We start from the raw sequence: 24,870 nt of genomic DNA on the forward strand, positions 1-24,870 counted from the left end.
AGTTATGGATACTTTTTAGTTTGTACACTTGTTGCAGCGCCCCTTTAAGTGATGTTGGGTGGAGCTGCAGCTCAGAGGGAAGCAGAAGTGTCAAATCGAGCTAAATTTTATGAAAAAACACTCCAGAAAGAGCTCCCAAGTTCCGAACAGAGGTATGCCCTGTGTAACTGTGCACTGTACGTATGGTTGCCGCTCTTGTGTGAAAAAGAAACACCCAATTTCATCTTGTATTCAAAGAGAATGCTGTGCGATGTAACGTTAGTAGGTAGGTGGGTGGGGTCGGTAGGGGATTGTTTATCATAGCAACGGGGTTCCGTTACTTGTGAGGGGATTCGGTTGAAGACAATATGCCTAGTTTTAGACATTACTGAGCCCATGCTTCACTTGGAAGTGCATAGCGTGTTGATTCTTAGTTATATCTAGGCATAATCATATCAATAATAGCTTTGCGGTTTTAACTCAAACGTTTTCACTTGTAATGCAAGTGTTCTGGGGGTGCGGTGTGGGTGGGTTGTACCTCGAATCCAGACCATATGATTTTATGCGGTATTGCTGTGTCATATATATATTGCTTATATATATATATAAGTCAAATTATGGAGAGAGAAAAACAACGGTGGTGGCTAGCTAGGGCTTGTCCTGCAATCATACAATTTGATGCTCTGGCAAAGTAGTTATTGCAACTTATTAGTTGCATCCATAGCACATATTATGGACTATAATGACACCTCAGCAACAGGTATCACATCCACTTGTTTTATTGTCTGTGTGAATGATGCAATCGTTGATGTATCACTTAGGTCAGCATGACCCAGAACCCACCTCACCCCTGCCCACTTTGACAACCTAGGATGGCTTAGAGTAGACGACAGAGTACAGCAACTTGCAATGGGCCTGGTCTACAAGATACACTATACGACTAAGGTACCCATGTACATGTCAAAATACTTCCCAAAGGTCAGTGAATACCACAACCACTACACCAGAGGAAGCTCAACAAATCATGTTAAACCCAGATTCGGCTCAAACAAGGGACTAAACACGTTTCGCAATTATGCCACATCAATGTGGAACGCCCTACCCAAAGCTGTAAAGAAATGTGAATCCCTACCCACATTCAAAACCGCTCTTAAAGAGCACCTACGGGAGGCTGCAATTCAAAACTGGCCACCGTAAATGCCCAAACCCCCCACCACCTCCTAATAGACAGTCTCCTCCCCACCGCATGTATATATTCCCTCCCCGCCGTATGTATATTTCTCTCCCACCACCCACCCCCTCCAAATGTACAGTCTCCACCCCACCGTATGTATATATTCCCTCCCCGCCGTATGTATATTTCTCTCCCACCCACCCACCCCCTCCTAATGTACAGTCCCCTCCCCATCATATGTATATACTCTGTCAGGATCTAGGGGTAACAGTACTGTATATTTGAATACCGTTTATGTCACAAATGTATCAGTACTAAATACCTATATGTCCCTATGCCATAAATGTCATGTATGTTGTGTATGTCATAAATGTCACTATGAATTGAAAATGGGGGACCCTGATGTAAACAAGACAAACGTCTTTCTCAGGTCTGCATCCCCTTAACAATTGTGTGTATTGAGCCGTACTGTATTGTACCCATTCTGCAATCTGTTAAATAAAGTTTTCATTCATTCATTCATTCATTCATTCATTCATTCATTCATTCATTCATTCATTCATCTGTGGTGTGGCAGGGTGACTGTCTGTCTGTCAGATAACTGTCTGTCGTCATGGTGAAGGATGTTCCGAAAGGTGAAAAAGCGTCACAGCAGCAGCAGCTCCCAGAGCAGTGAAATCAGCACCAAGAGCAAGGTAGAGGACCACAGCAGCACACACACTCACACTCACAGACCTGAGGAGGACAGACCAGGTAGAGGACCACAGCAGCACACACACTCACAGACCTGAGGGGGACAGACCAGGTAGAGGACCACAGCAGCACACACACTCACAGACCTGAGGGGGACAGACCAGGTAGAGGACCACAGCAGCACACACACTCACAGACCTGAGGGGGACAGACCAGGTAGAGGACCACAGCAGCACACACACTCACAGACCTGAGGAGGACAGACCAGGTAGAGGACCACAGCAGCACACACACTCACAGACCTGAGGGGGACAGACCAGGTAGAGGACCACAGCAGCACACACACTCACAGACCTGAGGAGGACAGACCAGGTAGAGGACCACAGCAGCAGCACACACTCACAGACCTGAGGGGGACAGACCAGGTAGAGGACCACAGCAGCACACACACTCACAGACCTGAGGGGGACAGACCAGGTAGAGGACCACAGCAGCACACACACTCACAGACCTGAGGGGGACAGACCAGGTAGAGGACCACAGCAGCACACACACTCACAGACCTGAGGAGGACAGACCAGGTAGAGGACCACAGCAGCACACACACTCACGGACCTGAGGGGGACAGACCAGGTAGAGGACCACAGCAGCACACACTAGGGTTGCCCCGATCGATCGGCCACCGATTGTTATCGGCCGATAATCAGTATAAATATGCGATTGGTGATCGGTGATCATGCTTTATTTTCGCAGATCGTCAAAACCGATCGAAAAACATGATCCAATTCTTAGCGGAGATCTCACTGCTGACTTCTCTCTCAGACACACAGAGCTGCTTGCAGCGTACGGCTCCTCCTTCTCCTCCTGCCCCTCCCGCACCCATGTAAACAAGAGGCTGCCTCCGGCAACAGTCTGCTCTAGTAGTGCATGCGACGTGAGCTAACGTTGGCTACCTACTGAGCTAACATTACTGTTTAAACTAAATGACCCAATGACTACATGAGGCATTGTCTAACGTTATCTAGCTGGCTAGCTACTGATAGCTGCTGATATCAACAAATGCTCCAGCAATAGTCTAGTGCATGATAAGTTACCTCCGTTGACTCGGTAGCTCACGTTAGCTCTAAACTAAATAGTTCACTGAGGCGTTGTCTTAACGTTATCTAGCCGGCTAGCAGTAGCTACAGATAGCTCCTGATATCAATGTCTTATAACATTGATTCGATGCGTATTCGGGCTGAGGGCATGCTGAATGTGATTTATACCAATAGGGTCCAGCTGCGGCGCCGGAGAATACTGGCCGTAGCTGGAGGCTACTCGAGTACACACAGTAGAGCTGTTTGCAGATAGCGACCATTTTGACTTGTTGCGTGGTGGCGATGTCTCGCAGATAATACAACTACAAGTACAAGTCTAATTATATAATATATATATTTTATAAAAAAAATATATATATATATAAAATTTATTATTTTTAATTTTTTAATCAAAAACGATCGATATCGGATCGGTATCGGCCGATATGGCTCAAGACGATGGGTGATCGGTATCGGTGGCAAAAAACGTGATCGGGGCATCCCTAGCACACACACTCACAGACCTGAGGGGGACAGACCAGGTAGAGGACCACAGCAGCACACACACTCACAGACCTGAGGGGGACAGACCAGGTAGAGGACCACAGCAGCACACACACTCACAGACCTGAGGGGGACAGACCAGGTAGAGGACCACAGCAGCACACACTCACAGACCTGAGGGGGACAGACCAGGTAGAGGACCACAGCAGCACACACACTCACAGACCTGAGGGGGACAGACCAGGTAGAGGACCACAGCAGCACACACACTCACAGACCTGAGGAGGACAGACCAGGTAGAGGACCACAGCAGCACACACACTCACAGACCTGAGGGGGACAGACCAGGTAGAGGACCACAGCAGCACACACACTCACAGACCTGAGGAGGACAGACCAGGACCACAGCAGCACACACACTCACAGACCTGAGGAGGACAGACCAGGTAGAGGACCACAGCAGCACACACACTCACAGACCTGAGGGGGACAGACCAGGTAGAGGACCACAGCAGCACACACACTCACAGACCTGAGTGAGGAGGACAGACCAGGACAACAGTCCACACTATTTGTATCTGCTGTGTCCATAGAGCTGAGTCTAATTCTGTGGCGTGTCTCTGTCCCTCTGCAGTCTGTAGACTCCAGTCTGGGAGGGCTCTCCAGGTCCAGCACTGTCGCCAGCCTCGACACAGACTCTACCAAGAGCTCAGGTCAGACCTGCGGTACCGTTTAGGGCTGAGAGTAGTAGTGTATGCATATTTTGTAATGACTATATTTTAATAACATACTACTACACTGATATACTTTTATTTCCTATTCATAATGTATATACAATGTAGCTTGTATACTCAAATATCTATCTCAAATAGTATATATCTAGAACTTTCCTTGTCTTTTGTCGTTGATTGGGTTATTTATTGATTGATTGATTGATTGATTGATTGATTGATTGATCCCATTAGGTATCAGTTCATCTGAGACATGTGCTGAGTTCAGGGTGAAGTATGTTGGCGCCATTGAGAAGCTACAGTTTGACATGAGCAAGACCCTACAGGAGCCTCTGGACCTCATCAACTATATTGACGCCGCTCAGGTAAAAACCAGGAGAGACTCCTCTTGCTTGACGTACCTACGTTGCTGTAAACACACCAGGCCACAGAATGAGACGTTAATAGTTTTGCTTTAAAATGAAGGTGTAAAAGTCCAAATGTATTTCCATTTCCCCACCAAAAGCACCTCCCCTTAATATCACAACCCATTGTGAATTTACAATATAATGTACTATGACATTGTACTACTACTAATGTACTATTTAAACCTACGTGCTGTTGTGTTCTCCCCCTCACAGCAAGATGGAAAGCTGCCGTTTGTGCCTGGGGATGAGGAGATGATTCTAGGGGTGTCCAAGTACGGAGTCAAAGTGGCCTCTCTGGACCAGTGTGTAAGTATTGTCTCTCTCTCAAGAGACTTATGAATCACCATTATAGCAAAAAGAATTTGTCGACGGATGCTTGCAGTATTGCTGTGTCATTATCATCAGTGTAACAGCGTGCTCATGAATTTATTTATTAGTATTCATACTATTGACGTGGTTTTCTTTCAGTAGAACTTTACATTCGATTTATGTCCTTATGTGTTAATACCAGGACTAGGCTAATCGTTCCTAATCATTTAAAAAAGTAAGAATCATTTCTGAGATTACAACAAGGTGCATTCTTGTCAATTCTATGAGCGCAGCCCAACTAGGCCAGTGATGTATTTTATTTTATTGTACCTCTGTGTAGGATGTGCTGCATCGCCACCCCCTCTACCTGATAGTACGAATGCTTTGTTACGATGATGGTCTCGGTGCCGGGAAGAACCTCCTGGCTCTCAAAACCACAGACGCAGAGCAACAGGAGTGTAGCATCTGGGTGTACCAGTGTTGTACCGCGGTTAGTGTGTGTGTGTGTGCGTGTGTGTGTGTGTGCGTGTGTAAGAGAGAGATATCTCTCTGTATGGCTGATCAAGACTCAAGACTTGAAATATCAACATAATGCAGACTGTACAAAACATGATACACGTAGGATTTGAAAGTATGCTGTATATACCATATATACAATTTTTTTTTTCTTTTTTCTTTTATATTTTATTTACCATATGTATTTATCCACATCTGTCTGTATATACCTGCATATAATCCTTTTTACATACCTATAGATAATATATCTATATCTGTACATATCCCTTACCTACTCTAGTCATACCGCTAGCCAGTATGACTTACTACCAATGGGTCTTTATACCTGTATCACTGTACATAATAATACTAGAACACTGTACATACATCTGATTAGCATTATTACTCAGTAGTACTCTTATCTCTTACTCTAATTATATACACTCCAGTTTAATCACCTGCACATTGTATATTGCATACTTTATTTTCATTGTACTGTACTTGTGTTGTATGATGACAATACATTAGAATCTAATCTAATCTAAAAACGGTGCTTGATTCCAAGTCTTTTCCTATTTGAATCTAATCTAATCTATTTCCTTTTCTTTCCTTTCCTTTCAGGAGCAGGCCCAGTCTATCTGCAAGGTGCTGTCGGCTTCCTTTGACTGTGCCCTGATGTCAGATAAGACCTGAAGCCAAAGAACCGGGAGGTGCTGCTCTCTTATCATGAAGAGTAGCTGAGCAGTTTATCAGCCTCCTTCTGGGTTTGATTGATTGATTGAAAACTTTATTAACAGATTGCAGAATACAGTACAGCTCAATACTAACAACCGCTAAGAGGATGAAGACCAGAAAAAGACTTTTGTCTTGTTTACATAAGGGTCCTCCATCTTCAATTAATCAAGACATTTATGACATACAAGACATACAAATATACGGTACTGTGTAAGAAAAAGAGATCATAAAAAAATATACATCCGAAGGGGAAGAAACTGTACATTGGAGGGGGTTGGGTGGGTGGGGTAGGGATTCACATTCCTTTACGGCTGTGGGTAGGGCGTTCCACATTATTGTGGCATAATTGCGAAACGTGTTTAGTCCCTTGTTTGAGCCGAATCTGGGTTGAACGTGATTTGTGGAACTCCCTCTGGTGTTGTGGGACTGTGTTCAGAACGGTCTTCCTTCCTTCACCCTCTCCAAAAAGACAAGAGGGAAAGTTGTAAGGCTTTAGTAAGATTATACCAACACCTTTAGGTGATGCTATGGTACGTGACTTTCTTTTTTCTTTTTCTTTTAAGATTTTATTTATAGCATTTTCAGCTTTTTTGGTCAACGCAGGACCTTTTGGCCACGCAGGACCGATAGAGGAGAGAGGGTGAAACGGGAGGAGAAGAGGGGAAGACATGCGGCATATGGCCACCGGGTCGGGGAATCGAACCCGGGGTGACCGCTTCGCGACTCAGCGTGCTATGTGGTGTGCTACTGGAGCGCCCCATGGTACGTGACTTTCTTAGCACATCTTATACGACTATAGTTAACAGGGCAGTGCTGGAATCGTCCCAAAATCACCCAATTTCAGAATTCATACATGTTATTCCTCTGGTCTAAGACAGTACAAAAATATTAGCGAAAATGAGCAACTCTCTCTCAAAACCTCTGAACCTCTGAAACTCAAACTTGTGATGTCATCAAGTATAAAGTCTGATGCTACTCCACAGACTGATTGGGCCACTGAGAGCACCCAGGGGAATGTCCGACCTAGGCCATGGAAATAACATGTTCTAATTTTTTATTTCAGTGGTGTTCCCCTTTAATGAGAACTGCCGGGGAAGAAAAGGGTTGCATGTGTTTTGAACCACCCAAAAAAACCAATGCATTGTTTTTTAGGGCAGTGATCTAACTCAATCTTATTGAATGTATATACCGGTAAGTAGATTTGGTACATAACTTTGTAAACCATCTGTAACAGCTGTATGTAAGCACATGGCAATTTGTGGGAGGCACCGTGACCGTCAATGTACGTACGACAGAGACTTCAGGCCATAGCATAGGGAAAATAGGGACTTTATATTGGGAAGTAAAGTCTCTGGTCCTAAGAGATCCCATTGACCTCTTTCATTAGATGAAGAAGACAGTGGTAGGGATGTAGCTGTCACTTTCAGACATTAAGGTACGTAACAAGTCTGTTAAACTGTTAGCAACGTCCTACTGTTTGCTCGTTTCCTGTGTAAGAGGAAGGTACTGTCTGTAACCTTATTTTAATGATTCACCAGTCTTTATTGAATTGTTTTGCCTTTTCATTTGATTGATTTTGAACTTTGCTGTTTTATAAAGATCCCTATCAAGGATGTTTTTAGTTTTTCTTATTTTGAACCCATAAAGCTTTATATTAAATGGATGGATAGTTTTGGACCATGTTTTGAAGGGGTGACTGAATGAATATGAATACACATTGATTTTTTAGCTTTACAAGCACCTAATGTTATTGTCGGTTTGTTATTTGTGTGTGAAAATGGTTTGGGAATTTCTTAAATATAAAATGTTTCTCGATTCTGGTACCAACATACTGTACTGTTGTTTACACTGTCATTCCCCTCTCCATCCCTCTCCTTCTGTATCCCACCTCTCTTTGGTCCAGTCGGTTTGGGATCAAACCGGTTACGATAAGGCCGATATGGTAGAATACATTAATAATAAATGTTTTTATTTCTAATTATGGAGAGTTTGTTTCTTTTTGTTCTACTTCCATGTCTTCTCTTCCTTTGAACATGCCTTGCCATGTTTATGTTCTGTTGACTTTTTTTTTTTTTTTTTTTATCCACTTTTTCTCCCATTTTCTATATTTTCTCCCATCCCAATTTCGTATCATCCAATTCAACCCTCCCCTGTCACGAACGCTGTTTCTTGCCTACAAACAAGCCGGCTGCAATGTGGACTAAGTCATACATAGCACAAGTCCCCTCCGGTACTTGAGGTAACAGCAGTCGCATCTTTTCACCTGCGCAACTCGATCTCTCAGTGGCGAGGAGTAACGCGTGGGAGGCTCACGCTGCCCCCGACACTTCCTGATTCTACTGCGCAGGCGCACCAACCGACCTGTAGGAGTCGCTGTCCACAACGCCCGATCCCCACCCATCAGTTTCCCACCCCCTAATACGGCCAATGTGTATTAGTACGGACGAATGTTCTGTTGACTTGTTATACTGCTCACCTGCACTGGCCTGGCTTTCCCCCAAATATCTTTGCAAATGCTAAATTAATCTATCCTCCACAAGACTTAAGATAATATTTCCTCTTATTAAACTGCAATGAAACAAAGTTGAGCGTGGTGCAGAAGACATTCTGGGTGAAACTCACTCATACCCAATAGTCTTACTACATAGATTTTCAGGGATGTCTAGGCTCCCCTATCTGTCACATTGAAGTGTAGAATTGCCCATTCCAATATACACAATTGTCCTGCAACATGTCCTACGATTCAAGAATCTGTGTATAACCATTGTATAAAAAATTTCATATACAGTATAAAGATTTACCAAGTATTCATTGACCTCTCAATGGATTAAAATTGTTACATGAGAGCTCTTATACCAGTGTTTCTGCTTTGAAAATCCTCTGAGCTGCAACTCAGAATACAGCTCTAGTTGTTGTTCTTGCAGAAGAAATTGTTAAAGGAGAGATTAAGGAACATGAAGGGGAACCCCGGCCCTGCAGGGGATAAATTGAACTAGTCGACCTGAGTTAGTCAGCTCAAACATCTCCATTCAACACATTAGTAGGGCTGGGCGATAAATTAGTTTCAATTTCAGTTACGATTTTGTCTTCCCACGATCATGAAAACTAGAGATGTCCCGATCCGATCACGTGTTTTAGTTTACATGGTTATTTTGTGGTGCACCACTGATAAGCTTTATTTTTTATTTTGATCCAATGCTGCAATAAGTGAAAAAAATAAGCTATATATCCATGTTGGATATAATGGATACTAGTTGGATACTGTTAAATAAAAAAACAACCTTAAGGGTCAACTCGATTGCATTTTTGCAGATCGGATCGGGAAAAATCGGTATCGGCAGATACTCAAAATCACATGATCGGGATCGGACCGGGAGCAAAAAAATGCAATCGGGACATCCCTAATGAAAACAAGATAATCAAGATAAAACGATCATTGTGCCACATGCCGTGTTGCTCTCATTCAGTCTTGTGTTGTAAATGCAGCGCACCCTTCCTGTTTCAGCTGGTGGCGAGAGGGATGAGGGAGCCACGGCACGTTATTTTGAAACGTCTTTGGTAACTTGTAGATGACAGAAAGGCAGCCTTTGGTCGATGAAGAAAGGTAAAACAAATTCAGTCATCATATGACGTTCTCAAATGAATGAGTAATCGTGATTTCAATATCAATCAAGATAATTGTGATTATGATCTTGCCGAGCAGCCCTACAGACTAGACACAACACACTAACAGGATCAGGTGTCAAGCCTTTACCTTCATGAATGGAGGACAAAGCAGAACCTAGACGCTGTCCTTTTTAACATATCTTTCCTTTCATAGACTACTAAAACAGTGGGAAATGCATGGTGCCAGAGGGATAAAGATGTAATGAATGAAGTTCAAAGTCCAATATACACGGAGTATAAAGTACATGACCTGAATACACATTTAAAAGACTTCTATTCATCTTCATTCCACAGGTTTTGTATCAACAGTTTAGAAATCAGCAATTACCCATCAGAGGGAGCTCTCGATACATCACAGAAATAAATGTTAACACAGCCTCTAGAGGCACTCGATTCCACACTTCAGTCCAAATCTACTGTAGCAGCCCAAACAAGATATGACATTCAAGGACAACATAAAGAGAGACGAGAGACTGTTATTATTTCATCTTTTATTATTCCAGTTTCAGCTTCCCATTCACTTGCACAATAGAGTTAAAGAGTCAGTGTAGTGATCCACAGTCAATGAGAATGAAACGAGTCATTTTCGCAGGTGTGTGTGTGTATATATATATATATATATATATATATATATATATACATATACATATATATATACATGCGTGTGTGTGTTGACTGGTTTTACTATACTTGTGAGAACTGATTCTTGTTAATGTGAGGACATGTTGGCCTGTCCTCACCACCCAAAGAATGCTGATCACGGGGTTAATGGTTAAGATTAGGGCTGGGTAAGGATTGTAAGTCAATACAATGTCCTTCAAAATAGTAACACCAACCTATGTATGTGTGTGTATAGGCCATTAGTGTTATCAACACACACCTGACCAACTGTTGTTCTACCCGGCGACTGCTCGTCACCACAGTGCATTAAGACATTTACCGCCAAGGTTAATTCTTCTTTTCTTATTTTTTTTTTTTACATTTAAATATGAACAAACAAAAACAAATCAAAATCCTATTTACATGTACAGATTATTAAACCTTCCTACTTCCAGTGAGTTTATAACTAACAATAATGAAGAGATGGGTGTGTGTCGGGTACGATTCACATGCGTCTCCTCGCGTCATTCACAATTCAACAGAAGGCTCCTCGTTTCTGTTTTAATATCTGTCTTAATATCAACATATATATATATATATAAACGGAGACACAGAGAGAAAGGGAAAAAGTTGCTCTGCAACCTAAATCAAGATAATTACATAGAATGCTCTGGAAGAATATTCCTTTTATAATAACACTATAGAATAACTCTTCTTTCTAGAATATGGGGCCAAGGAAATCTACAAACGCAGGATAGCCTGAAGCTGAAAGGAAGGGTGTTCCTTTCCTTTCAGTATGTACAGGGTTGTGGAGAGATGGATACACCAAGCATTTATGGACTCAAGTGTGCCGACTTGTTTGAGAAGACCAGAACGTGAGCGTGTGTGTGTGTATAAGAGTGTTCTCAAAGGCAAGAGGGGAGAAACCCAAACTCACTGAGCTGCTTCATATATTTTTATCATATTCCCATCCTTCCCTCATCTCTTCACTGATCTCATGATTCATGACTCAGCTCATGCTACACAGACAGGACACACACACCCCTCTACTGCAGCAGACGAGAGGGGAAGGGATCGCATAGCAGACGGAACCTGAGACGGGGACCACAGCCGCACCGCAGGGCGACGAGAGAAGCTGTAGGCTGTACTGTACTGACTCACAGGTCCAGTCCCAGAGAGAAGCTGGAGGAGGCTGTACTGTACTGACTCACAGGTCCAGTCCCAGAGAGAAGCTGGAGGAGGCTGTACTGTACTGACTCACAGGTCCAGTCCCAGAGAGAAGCTGGAGGAGGCTGTACTGTACTGACTCACAGGTCCAGTCCCAGAGAGAAGCTGGAGGAGGCTGTACTGTACTGACTCACAGGTCCAGTCCCAGAGAGAAGCTGGAGGAGGCTGTACTGTACTGACTCACAGGTCCTAGCATATTCCTGGGTTAGCACCATTTGGGGGAAATAAAAGTTCTGCCTACTAGAGTTAAATTGTTTCACCTAGAAGCAGTTTAGCGTTTTTCTTTTTAAAACCGTTCATGCACAGAGGTGGAATGTAAGCATGTTGACTATATTCACATTTACACTTCTTAGTGGAAGTACATTAAAATACATTGCTGTAGCCTGTTCTCTGTACTGTGTTTTCTTTTGTTTAAGAACTTCCGTGCACAATGCACCTGCACAGAAACATTGCTGATTGAAATACTGTTGAGCACAACCCTTCATTATGTCAAATATGTCTCATCATAGATTTAAAACCATGTTGTGTTTCGGGGGGGGGGGTAAGTGGAAAGTGCATTTATTGCAAGAGGTCATTTACTACAATCATCTTTTTCGTGTTTTAGTCCTCAGTCAGAACCGATATTAACAATAAACATTAAAACATCATATGGTAGCTGGGTCGACATCAAAGCGTCCTAGAGTGGCTCCGTTACCGTTGTCATGACAACATTCCATACTGTGCTGTAGCCAAGGTGATCACATGGCCGATGATGATGATGATGATGAAATACATCCATGACAAAGACTGGTGATGATGTCGGTGGCGCATGACACACCAGCGGACAGGAAGTTGGAGTAGCGCCTGACACTGGGGCCAGTTCCTAGTGGACCCACTGCCATCTTTCAGTCAACGATGAAGTGTACAAAGGTGACAGGGAAGGCTCCTCTTCTCATTGGCTCTCCTTCAATGTGGCCCAGCTGGGGAAACAGGAAGAGGAATGCCACGTCAGTAAATAGAGACAGCAAATCAAATTCACACACACCTCACCAGCGCTACCCCTACTGTCGGTCTGGGGAGGGTGTAGACGACCACATGTCTCCTCCGATACATGTCGAGTCGCCAGCTGCTTCTTTTCACCTGGCAGCAAGGAGTTTCACTGGGAGAGTGTAACGTGCGCAGAGGTTTAGGCCATCTCCCCCAGATCGCCTCCCTGCTGAACAGGGAACCAGTAGGAGTCACTGTTGCAATGACCAGGACCCCACCAGCCTCCTACCCGCGAACACTGACCAAGCCAGAGGTACCGCTGACACCCGGGATTTGAACTCAGGTCTCTGCGGTGGTAGGCGAGTGTTTAGACCTCTACCCGGCCGTGCCCATAGAACATTTCCATTGGGGTGGCCACGGTGTGACCAATAGTTCCTCTGGAGTGGCACAACAATGTTGTCAAAATACCAAAGAATTAAAATTAATGAAAATATAAAGCAGTATATGTCCAGACTCAGGAGTAGGGGCCAGCGGTCAGGCCTGGGACACTGCTGAGCCATGCCTGGGCTGGTTATCTGGACAACAGTTTTATTGATGCGGTCTGAAGGAGACAATATTATTATTTGCCAGTCGCTGAGAGCAATAAATAAAACCGATCTAGAACACACATCTCTCACACACACACTCACACTCACACACACACTCACACACATACACACACAGTGTTAAGGGACAGTAATGAACCTCCATAGCATCTCCACTTTTAGCCTTTTAAAAACATCTTGCTATGTTATGCTATGCCATGCTATCAGCTATGACATATTTTTACTCAAAGAATAACCGTACAAGGCTATACAATTACAAACCTCTGTGGGTAAAATACCCAACAAGCGATTTATTTTAATCAACGATTCAATTGTCTCCGATTAACGCAAAAGACGTGTACTCAAACCCTCTATTCAAACACAAGTGAACTACTACTACTGTGATTTACACCTGGTCCTCCGCACACAACCACACACACCCTCATGTCACCATTTACTCAAGGAAACTATAAAAGAAGGAAGGGTCATCACGTCAGAATACCAGCGTTCTAAACTCTACTTGGTGCCAGACTTTGGTGCCAACATATCAAACGTTAGCTAGTTAACGATGCAACAAATTGCAGATGATTCTGACATCTGAGGTAATAACCTGTTAAATGGATACGTTTCCACACTTGGCACCAATGTGCGTTCATGCGCTACAGTGACGATCCTTCCTTCTTTTATAGTTTCCTTGCATTTACGAAAATTAATGTTTGAAAAACGACGGCAGAGCTTTTATCACAGGAGAATCGGATTGTGTTGCAACGACTGGATTTTCTGACTAAGAGGCGCGACTCGTTTTCCAACTGAAACATCACAGACTCAACACTCGCTACCGCCGACTTCAAACAGCTATTTTACAACACCTCCGCGGCGAGTCGCCAGTTTAACGAGACACACAACACTGATATCACACAATACTGTACTTATAATGATAATACATGTATGTATATGTAGTAGTACAGTAGGAGTAGGAGATGGAAGCCAAAGGAAGTCTGGGTGTTTGGAGAGTGTGGGGATTTGGACGGTCCGGTCCACTAGGAGAGAACCAAGTGACTAAATACGGTCATGTGCGAAGCGGCGGCTCGGAGGAAAACAAGTCGCAGCTGGTTTGGGTTCCAACAAGGGGCTCTGCAGAGGAAGGAGGAGAACAGGAGGAGGAGGAGGAGGAGGAGGGATGGAGGGGGTGACTATCGGCCAGAATTAGGTCATAGCTCTGTGCTTTGGCCACCATGGTTACTGGCACACTCGACGTCCATTCAGAGGACACTGAATGGGCCAGATTTGGACCTAGACCGGACTGGGACCGGAGTGCTTTGTGCTTTGTTCCCACAGTGTTGGGGCGGGACTTTGTAACAAGTTACTGTAATCGGATTTCTTTCCTTTTCCTTTGTTCCACACAGCCAATGTATTTATGGTGTGGGTGCAAAACCTAGGCACTTCCATTTGCACACACACACCAAATCCCGACCTCTGACCGTATTGTGATCTATTCAAACATCACACACCGAGGATGACCACCGCCATCGTCGCCATCACCGCGACATCATCATCATCAGTCATCAGAAATGCCTACTGAGATGTTATGGACCCTACACCTCAAGAGACACTCACCCACCACTCCTGGTCCTCCTCTCCGTCCACCACAATCACCTCTCCCTCAGTGAAGGTCAGCTCATCCGGGTTGTCGGCTATACAGTTGTAGATGGCCTTCACGCGCTTTGGCCTCTGCTTCTGGAGGAGGCACACACACACACACACACACACACACACACACACACACACACACACACACACACACACACACACACACACACACACACACACACACACACACACACACACACACACACACACACACACACACACACACACACACACACACACACACACACACACACACACACACACACACACACACACACACTTCAGCTCAGGGCCACAGAGAGACAATAGATGACACAGAACTGAAATGGAATGGAGCTACAGTATGTGCCATAATGTACATTAACATGTCTAGACTGTGGGAGAGTAAGTAGTCCTGTTTGAGCTGAAGATAAATTCTATGACTGCATGTCATTTGTAAAGTATGTGTGTCGGCCTAGAGACAGACAGACAGCTTGGCCTATTTTTGCTCAGGAATATTCAATCGATGTCAGCCAACTGAATGCAGTAATTATAGGTTCCACAACTGAAGCCTTTAAAAAAACATAAACAGCTTTATAACCCCGGCTTTAGTGAGTCGTTATCCCTTAATCTAACCCTTTCAAACCCCAGACTGTAAATACAGTATATATACTACATAAGAGATGAACACGAGAGACGGAACTAAGCGTAATTCTTAATTAAGATGTTCCCTACACCTTTAATTTCACTGGAGCACTTCCTCTTAACACACTGCGTTCCCTTCTGGGTCAGTACAGGAAGGAAGCACTATGCCTAGCCGGACAGAGTAAACCTCCAAGACAATAGCCTGAGGAGCAGGGTGCATTAGAACTACACAGGGCTCAACAGCACTGACACACAATGACAACAACAGACGCAGCGGTCAGTGGAATCCCACAATAGGGAATGAACAAGCAATCTACTGGAGAAAATGGGAGATACTCACGGGATAGGCTTTCCTCGGCATGGGGGCGGGAGGCAGAGATTGACCAATGGAGTTCTGTGGGCATCCCGGCACTTCCTTAGCTGGGAACAGGAAGAGGAAATTACATCAGAATCAAAACACAAACTTTCCACGGATGCAAAATGCAAAAGAAGCAAGACTTGGAAAGATAGTGAGACAATGTGCGAGTCCCCGTTCTAATCTCACGGTGGCCACCAGTAAAGATTAAAAACGCTGTTATTCTACCCAGTATCTATTTACCCACCTGGTCTTTCAATGGAGCCAGATCGGTTCAGAGGTCCTCTGTTGAAGCATTTGTCGTTCCTGAAAACCAAAAGAAGAATATTATTATAGTTTATATTCAGTGCACTCATGCACATAATATTCCGGCCAATAGCCAATATCTCAGGGATCCCTTTGGACGGGATAAGCTGTTAATATAAACGTTCATATCCTGAAAACCAATATGTCATCATGTACACATGAATAAATAGAATATTGGAAATACTACCATGGTAACGGAGCTCACATAGATAGACCACTAAGCTCAGTGTCCCAGCTCATATTCAGGTTTCCCTTAGTCAGGATATGAGCTCGGTCCAGATATTGTAAACAGGATCATTAACATGTGCCAACTATTTAATGAGATACGCAAGCATCCCAGCAACATATCCTAATATCAATGTGCAATGTAAACGCACCCGTTAACAACCACACAGAAACCAAAAGAATAACTGAATATATACCGGTATGTTAAAATAGAATTTTCAGTATATCAGATATACTTTTCAGTATATCTCACTCTCTTAACACTACGCTGAGGCCTGTGGGAGATGGGAGGGATGGAGCAGGGAGTCTTAGAGAGAAGGATTGCTCGTCTGGCGTGAGTTTAGCCTGGACGTTAATGAACCTGCTGAACAGAAACCGTGTAGTAGGCTCATTTCTCTTGAGGGAAACAAGCAGCCCATTACCAGTCAAAATATAACAACCTTGGTATATTATGTGTGTGTGTGTGTGCTATGTTTTCCTGTAATTTCCCCTTTATCCTCGTGACCCCATGTAAGGGGTTATTTTTAGGGGGTTAGGGGTTCAAGTTAGACTCGGTTTAAGGCAAAAGGTTAGGGTAAGGGTTAAGGTAAGGAATGCAGAGGTGAGAGTTATGGTTAGAGGAGATACAAGTATACAGTGTGTGTGTGTGTGTGTGTGTGTGTGTGTGTGTGTGTGTGTGTGTGTGTGTGTGTGTGTGTGTGTGTGTGTGTGTGTGTGTGTGTCCTCACCCAGCTGGAGTCTTGGGTGGACCTCTAGACCCAGGTGCTCCCTGGCCTCTCATGGCCTCCATCACGCTCACATTCTTGGCCATAGCAGGAGCCAGACCTACAGGACATACAGACGGTTTCACTGGGATTGACAGACTTCAAGCCCCGCCCTCAAAAGAGGAGCTGGGTTTGAGATAGGTAAATTCCGTTGCTAGGGAAACGTTTGGAGCCAAGGCCATTTCCTGCCAGCTAATTGTATTGGTGAACATTATAACAGGAAAAAAAACTTTTTTTGGATGTTTATGTTGTCAAGTTGAAACCATCTATAAAGAAAACACCTCAGTCCAAATCACTGTTTCTCCATCAAAAATGCAATATATATATATAAGTAAAGTGATGTTCTGTATAGTGACAGGGAGAGCATGGCGCCGACACCACCAAGGTTGAGGGTCTGATTCCCACAGGGAAAAATGTATGTACTCATGGTATTGCCATATAAGCCATTTTGGATGGACATCGACCAAAAGGCATGCGTTAGCACGATAAACACAATCAAAATACATGTTCGCTGAATGTGCAGACACTGTTGTGCTGCATTGTAACAAGGATGTAGTCAGCCCACACGAGGCAGGAAGGCAGTAGAGAGGGGCCCACGTACCTCCAGTAGAGGTCAGCCTCATGGGGGGCACAGGGGGGTGCATGTTGGGGGGGTCTGAGGACGACCTCTGTCGGCCCACCAGGTCTAAAGATCCGGGCTTCCAGGCAGGAGACCCAGAGCACTGAGACATCCCTCCCAGACTGGATAACTGGACTGAGAGAGAGAGAAAGAGAAAGAGAGAGAGAGAAAGAGAAAGAGAAAGAGAAAGAGAAAGAGAAAGAGAAAGAGAAAGAGAAAAGAGAAAGAGAAAGAGAAAGAGAAAGAGAGAGAGAGAGAGAGAGAGAGAGAGAGAGAGAGAAGAGAGAGAGAGAGAGAGAGAGAGAGAGAGAGAGAGAGAGAAAAGCAGCAGGATAAAGAGGTTGCATAAATGCATTATGCTTTGCCAGAATGAGGGTCAGGGCCACTATTGAAAGTCAAGCCATTTCCGCTTGAGTGTAATTGAGAGAGACAGTTATTGGGGAAGAGGGAATGTGTGTAGAAGGCCAGGGTTGAGCAGTGGGGCTGGGGTGTGTTGCTGCTCAGCTCTTCTGGCAGAGCTCCAGGCTCCACTAATGTGATTACATACCGACTGACTGCTGGTTGGCCTCTGGAGCCACGTTAAGGAGTTTGACGCCATACAGGTAAGAGATTAAGCAATGCAAGCATCTGGGCACATAAAGAAGAGCGTCGCGTTTACTTTTCTCCGTTTCATTAGGAATTCAGCGACCCACTAGCGAGCACCTCCTAGCCTCCTTAGCACCTGCTTTGCCTTCTTGCTTTCAACTCAATCAGCAGATATTTCCGCCTTCCGTCCAGGTAGAGAATTCAGAGCCAAGAGACATTTCAGCCCAGCTGCCGCAGGAATGATGCAGAGTGAGGCGTTGGCTTGGATTCTCTTGCTCGCAGCTCTATGGGTGCTTTCACCACCTTCCTCATTTAGTCCAGTCGAACCAAACCCCTGGCGCGATTACCTCCTTGGTTCAGTTGGTTTGGGGAGGTGCAATTAAAGGTATTGCCCCAAACAACCTTTTTCCGACCAGATAAGCTTAGTTTAGAAAGTGTAGTTCAGTTGTGTAAACTGGCCAATTTAAACATAAGTCAAACCAATGGAAAGAAATGCAACAAAAATAAACGTCACCTCTTATTCACACTTCAAAGTAAAGTGTGGAAGAGTCCTACAGTAAGTGTAGAAGAGTCCTACAGTAAGTGTAGAAGAGTCCTACAGTAAGTGTAGAAGAGTCCTACAGTAAGTGTAGAAGAGTCCTACAGTAAGTGTAGAAGAGTCCTACAGTAAGTGTAGAAGAGTCCTACAGTAAGTGTAGAAGAGTCCTACAGTAAGTGTAGAAGAGTCCTACAGTAAGTGTAGACGAGTCCTACAGTAAGTGTAGAAGAGTCCTACAGTAAGGGTAGAAGAGTCCTACAGTAAGTGTAGAAGAGTCCTACAGTAAGTGTAGAAGAGTCCTACAGTAAGGGTGAGTCCTACAGTAAGTGTGGAAGAGTCCTACAGTAAGGGTGAGTCCTATAGTAAGTGTAGAAGAGTCCTACAGTAAGTGTGGAAGAGTCCTACAGTAAGGGTGAGTCCTATAGTAAGTGTAGAAGAGTCCTACAGTAAGGGTGAGTCCTACAGTAAGTGTAGAAGAGTCCTACAGTAAGGGTGAGTCCTACAGTAAGTGTAGAAGAGTCCTACAGTAAGTGTAGAAGAGTCCTACAGTAAGTGTAGAAGAGTCCTACAGTAAGTGTAGAAGAGTCCTACAGTAAGTGTAGAAGAGTCCTACAGTAAGTGTAGAAGAGTCCTACAATAAGTGTAGACGAGTCCTACAGTAAGTGTAGAAGAGTCCTACAGTAAGGGTAGAAGAGTCCTACAGTAAGTGTAGAAGAGTCCTACAGTAAGTGTAGAAGAGTCCTACAGTAAGGGTGAGTCCTACAGTAAGTGTGGAAGAGTCCTACAGTAAGGGTGAGTCCTATAGTAAGTGTAGAAGAGTCCTACAGTAAGTGTGGAAGAGTCCTACAGTAAGGGTGAGTCCTACAGTAAGTGTAGAAGAGTCCTACAGTAAGGGTGAGTCCTATAGTAAGTGTAGAAGAGTCCTACAGTAAGGGTGAGTCCTACAGTAAGTGTAGAAGAGTCCTACAGTAAGGGTGAGTCCTATAGTAAGTGTAGAAGAGTCCTACAGTAAGGGTGAGTCCTACAGTAAGTGTAGAAGAGTCCTACAGTAAGTGTAGAAGAGTCCTACAGTAAGTGTAGAAGAGTCCTACAGTAAGTGTAGAAGAGTCCTACAGTAAGGGTGAGTCCTATAGTAAGTGTAGAAGAGTCCTACAGTAAGTGTGAGTCCTATAGTAAGTGTAGAAGAGTCCTACAGTAAGGGTGAGTCCTACAGTAAGTGTAGAAGAGTCCTACAGTAAGGGTGAGTCCTACAGTAAGGGTGAGTCCTACAGTAAGGGTGAGTCCTACAGTAAGGGTGAGTCCTACAGTAAGGGTGAGTCCTATAGTAAGTGCAGAAGAGTCCTACAGTAAGGGTGAGTCCTATAGTAAGTGTAGAAGAGTCCTACAGTAAGGGTGAGTCCTATAGTAAGTGTAGAAGAGTCCTACAGTAAGGGTGAGTCCTATAGTAAGTGTAGAAGAGTCCTACAGTAAGGGTGAGTCCTACAGTAAGTGTAGAAGAGTCCTACAGTAAGGGTGAGTCCTATAGTAAGTGTAGAAGAGTCCTACAGTAAGTGTAGAAGAGTCCTACAGTAAGTGTAGAAGAGTCCTACAGTAAGTGTAGAAGAGTCCTACAGTAAGTGTAGAAGAGTCCTACAGTAAGTGTAGAAGAGTCCTACAGTAAGTGTAGAAGAGTCCTACAGTAAGTGTGGAAGAGTCCTACAGTAAGGGTGAGTCCTATAGTAAGTGTAGAAGAGTCCTACAGTAAGTGTGAGTCCTATAGTAAGTGCAGAAGAGTCCTACAGTAAGGGTGAGTCCTATAGTAAGTGTAGAAGAGTCCTACAGTAAGTGTGAGTCCTATAGTAAGTGTAGAAGAGTCCTACAGTAAGTGTAGAAGAGTCCTACAGTAAGTGTAGAAGAGTCCTACAGTAAGTGTAGAAGAGTCCTACAGTAAGTGTGGAAGAGTCCTACAGTAAGGGTGAGTCCTATAGTAAGTGTAGAAGAGTCCTACAGTAAGTGTGAGTCCTATAGTAAGTGCAGAAGAGTCCTACAGTAAGGGTGAGTCCTATAGTAAGTGTAGAAGAGTCCTACAGTAAGTGTGAGTCCTATAGTAAGTGTAGAAGAGTCCTACAGTAAGGGTGAGTCCCATAGTAAGTGCAGAAGAGTCCTACAGTAAGGGTGAGTCCTACAGTAAGGGTGAGTCCTACAGTAAGTGTGCAGCCTACAGTAAGGGTGAGTCCTATAGTAAGTGTGCAGCCTACAGTAAGGGTGAGTCCTATAGTAAGTGTGCAGCCTACAGTAAGGGTGAGTCCTACAGTAAGGGTGAGTCCTACAGTAAGGGTGAGTCCTATAGTAAGTGTGCAGCCTATAGTAAGGGTGAGTCCTATAGTAAGGGTGAGTCCTATAGTAAGGGTGAGTCCTACAGTAAGGGTGAGTCCTATAGTAAGTGTGCAGCCTACTGCACTACTCGTGCCAGTGCTCCCTGCTCCTCTGCGACCACGTCTCCTCACCCAGAGACCTCTGTAGTGTTGAATCAGGTCAGAGAGATGCAGAAGGTCCCCCTGCCGATGTCACCTCAGAGCCATGTGCTAATTAGCAAAAGGCCACGGCTGTCAAAGATACAAGACCAAATGAGACCACGCTATTGCAGATAAAGGCAAATGAGAGCTCTCCATAAGGGAGCGCTCCTGCAGGGCAGACCTAAATATCGCTCCCAAAGGAAGAACGGAGAGGATAGATGTGGGTCCAAAAGGACATGACAGATCATAAAAATGAGCGTGACCCTCTTGCGCCGCCCCTGTGCTTCAAATAGATCCGCTATCAACTCTATCTTTAATCTTTCAAAATGTTCAATTGCTATCGCTATTAGCTCTATCTTTAATTTTTCAAAATGTACAGTTGCTATTGCATGCACTCATCTGTGTTTCACTACACACATGAGTGCATGCTTACCAACTGTCCGTCTGCAACACTACTATCACCGACATCTAAGAAGGGAGATCCCCCCTTGAACGGCCCTTCTAAGGTTTCTCTCCTCCACATTGCCTGTGGAGCTTTTTTTTTCCCTATTGTTAGGTTTTAGTGAGTTTTTCCTTACCTTCGCGTGGGGTATGTCTGGGAGTGCTTGCATTCTTTCATTTATTTGCATTCATCTAAAAAATGTTTGGACCCTATGGTGTTCTTGTTCTGTTCTTGACTTATTGTTATGTTGTCTTCTTGACTTGTTTAAAGAAGACCTGTACGGCCCATGGGGACATTAACGTGTGTTGTCGGGCCCTATAAATAAATTTGATTTGATTTGATTTGATTTGATTGGGCCATTATCTCCTCTCTATATGCCAGCTTATCCATCTGAATCCTCGTGAAATGTTCACACTAAAATAAACTCGCAATGAAATACAGTACTTTGTTTTAACCGGTATTCCAAACGGGGATACCGACTAAGCGGGCTGAGAACACGCAGTACCTAGGTTCCTCGGGGGCAGGGGCGGGGCCGAGGTGGTGGCCGACACGCCGGGCTGGCCGGGCGGGGGCGCGGTGTTGTTGAGGATGGTGCCGTAGGTCTCGTTGTTGACCAGGTTGGGCATGTACGTCCGCTGTTTGTCCTTCGCCAGGCCTGTGGCGTCCCGCGCCAGGGAGCTGGGCTGGACGTGGGAGTTACTGCCGGGGGCGTAGCAGCTGACCGGCCGCTCGTCCCGCCGATGGGGGCTGGGCTGGAGCAGGAGGAGAGGTAAGAGGTGGGAAACGTAAACGACACATTCTTCCACTAAGCCAGGAGAAGTTACATGCCCTGCAACCACACCAGGGGGAAATGGAGAGAAGCATTCTGGGTCATCGAACTCAACACAGTTAAATCGTCAGGTCTTAAATCAGACACTAAGCATGACTTGTTTTTTATGAAGCCAATGCCTAATGATAATTTTGATACAAGTTATGTATTATTGTCACTGATATATAACATGTTTTCATACAGTTTATTGTATATAGTTATTGATTTCCACAATATTGAAGCCTATTGACCCCTTCTCATTCCAACCTATACGGTGCGAGTCCCTCCTTATGAGAGAGTATGGAAAAGAATGATGTGATGTCATGAATATGTATATAATTGTTTTCATCATTTGTTAATTGTGAACACCGCCTAGGCGCATCCACCTCTCACGGCTCCAGCCTCTGCTGGTTGAGTTGAATTATGGGGCCGTGTTTAAGTGAAGGATTGTTTCCCCACATGGACCCTGGTGAAGATGCACCCGGTGTTGAAACGTTAGTTGTAAGTAAAGTCTATTGCCTTTAATCCAGTGATCTACTTTGAAGTCTCTCCTGAATTCAACATTCTTCTACCACTTTCTGTCAGAAGTCGCAACTCCAAATGTGTGAGTGTGTGTGTGTGTGTGTGTGCGTGTGTGTGTTTAAATACTCTGTCCAGCCTTCTCCTCGTCACCTTCTCATCCAGGTCTTCATCACTCTCGTCCAGGTCCTCGTGCTGCAGACACCACTCATACTCTACATGGACATGGGCATTGAACTTCCCTGCCAGAGCCTGGTTCAACTGCACGCACACACACACACACACACACACACACGACTGGTTGAGCAAACGGTTCTAAGATAAGACAAAGCATAAATCAACTCTAAACTATGAATCTATGGACACAGAAACACAGAAAGACAGACAGAACAACAGAGACAGACAGGCAGATAGGATAGACAGACATGAGAGACAGACAGACAGAACACAGAGACAGACAGGCAGATATGACAGACAGAACACAGAGACAGACAGGCATGAGAGACAGACAGAGACAGACAGACATGAGAGACAGACAGGTCTCACCAGCTCTTCACACTGTATGTGTTTCAGTCTCCTAGCGATGTCCAGCGGTGTCTCTCCAGACTCATTAGCTACCGTTGGGAAAATAACACATTATCAGTACAGTGTACACACACACACACACAGTTTTCTGCGCTCAACTGCGATGGCAGAGAAGTATGTAATTATCAGCTTTCCCACACTGTGAAGGAACTGTAGTTTCTCCGAGTTGGCTGGCTCTTTATCACAGTGTTGTGTTGACTTCGGCTGGAGCAGGAAGATTAGTGTGTTGTGAGAATGAGCTGTCTGGCTCTGGTGGTAGGGCCAGCGCCTCTGGGAACTAAGCCCAGAGGTCCCAGTCCAGGAGGAGTGTATGGGGGAGTGTGTGAGAGAAAGATATATATTAAGGGGGACATATACTGTATATTAAAAAGGGACATGATGTGAAAATGGCCTATTCCTGTGTTTTGCATTGTTTTTATTGTTTTTCAGGTCAATGAGGGGTTGTCGTAACACAACATTAAATATGTACATACAGTAGTCCCGATTCTGCAGTTCAGCTGTGACAAGAACCCTCCCTCTTCAAACAAGCCATTCACAATTGCAGCCTCAATTGCCGTACTTAATAGCGTGTGCGTATGTGCCTATGAGGAGATCTTGGAAAAATACATGTGTACAAAATGGCGGCTCGCTCATGAACATTCTCTTTTCTGCCTAAAGTTGAACATAAAATAACATTTTAACAGTAGGTTTGATAAGATATTGCTGGATTTGTTTTTGAACAAATGTTTTTTATTTTCCCTTTTTTAACATGAAACAAGACAAACAATACAGTAACATTAATAATCAATGATAAATCACAGGACAATAACAGAAATAATAACAACAATAATGACAGTCCAGTCCAGTAATTAAATCAGAATGAATGTAGATTAAAAGACATAAAAATAATAAATTCAATACATGGGCTCTTGCTCGCCCCCCCCCCCCCCCCCCCCCCCCTCAGGACCCCCACTTGGACTATACATCCACTACTTCATTTAACATCAGAAAATTACAAATTTATATTAGATATTGCTGGATCTTGAGTCATATTTGCAACGTCTAGTTTGACAGTTTGACCACTGCTAGAGGTGTGATAATTATCGTATTTGTACGATAAAAGCAACTTGCTCATTACAGCCCATTGAGAACAGGACTGAAACAGAGGGGTATAGAGGCTTCTAGAACACATAATCTGAGTGATTCTTTCAGCAAAAAACTTAAGACATG

General features: G+C 44.2%; 2 protein-coding genes across 3 annotated transcripts in view; one reads left to right on the plus strand and one right to left on the minus strand.

Annotated features, from left to right (window-relative positions):
- Positions 1-48: 48 nt before the first annotated feature.
- On the plus strand, positions 49-6,372 carry itgb1bp1 (integrin beta 1 binding protein 1). 2 transcript variants are annotated; one of them, XM_084310711.1, is made up of 7 exons: positions 49-152; positions 1,731-1,848; positions 4,061-4,139; positions 4,392-4,522; positions 4,778-4,870; positions 5,214-5,363; positions 5,990-6,372. In XM_084310711.1, exons 2-7 carry the CDS (start codon positions 1,777-1,779, stop codon positions 6,059-6,061), a joined length of 597 nt encoding a protein of 198 aa, XP_084166837.1. In that variant the 5' UTR covers positions 49-152; positions 1,731-1,776; the 3' UTR covers positions 6,062-6,372. The 2 variants fall into 2 exon arrangements, with proteins under 2 accessions (XP_084166837.1, XP_084166838.1); XM_084310712.1 differs by lacking the exon at positions 49-152 and adding an exon at positions 162-265.
- Positions 6,373-10,283: 3,911 nt separating this feature from the next.
- Positions 10,284-24,870, minus strand: part of asap2a (ArfGAP with SH3 domain, ankyrin repeat and PH domain 2a) — a 111,100-nt gene continuing 96,513 nt past the window's right edge. The window contains 9 exon segments of the mRNA XM_084310883.1: positions 10,284-12,555; positions 14,764-14,883; positions 15,761-15,840; positions 16,023-16,081; positions 17,035-17,131; positions 17,672-17,824; positions 22,255-22,501; positions 23,230-23,337; positions 23,623-23,690. Of these exon segments, the coding sequence (XP_084167009.1) occupies positions 12,481-12,555; positions 14,764-14,883; positions 15,761-15,840; positions 16,023-16,081; positions 17,035-17,131; positions 17,672-17,824; positions 22,255-22,501; positions 23,230-23,337; positions 23,623-23,690 (1,007 nt within the window). The 3' untranslated portion in view covers positions 10,284-12,480.

The sequence above is a fragment of the Notolepis coatsorum genome (genome assembly GCF_963971535.1).
Source record: "Notolepis coatsorum genome assembly, chromosome: 3".
Lineage (NCBI taxonomy): Eukaryota > Metazoa > Chordata > Actinopteri > Aulopiformes > Paralepididae > Notolepis > Notolepis coatsorum.

Excerpts from the sequence above, each read along its gene's own strand:
- itgb1bp1 (XM_084310711.1), top strand. The coding sequence starts at position 1,777 with ATGTTCCGAAAGGTGAAAAAGCGTCACAGCAGCAGCAGCTCCCAGAGC. Across the intron at positions 4,140-4,391 it reads AGACTCTACCAAGAGCTCAG|GTATCAGTTCATCTGAGACA; the intron begins GTCAGACCTGCG and ends TGATCCCATTAG. Across the intron at positions 5,364-5,989 it reads TGTACCAGTGTTGTACCGCG|GAGCAGGCCCAGTCTATCTG; the intron begins GTTAGTGTGTGT and ends CTTTCCTTTCAG.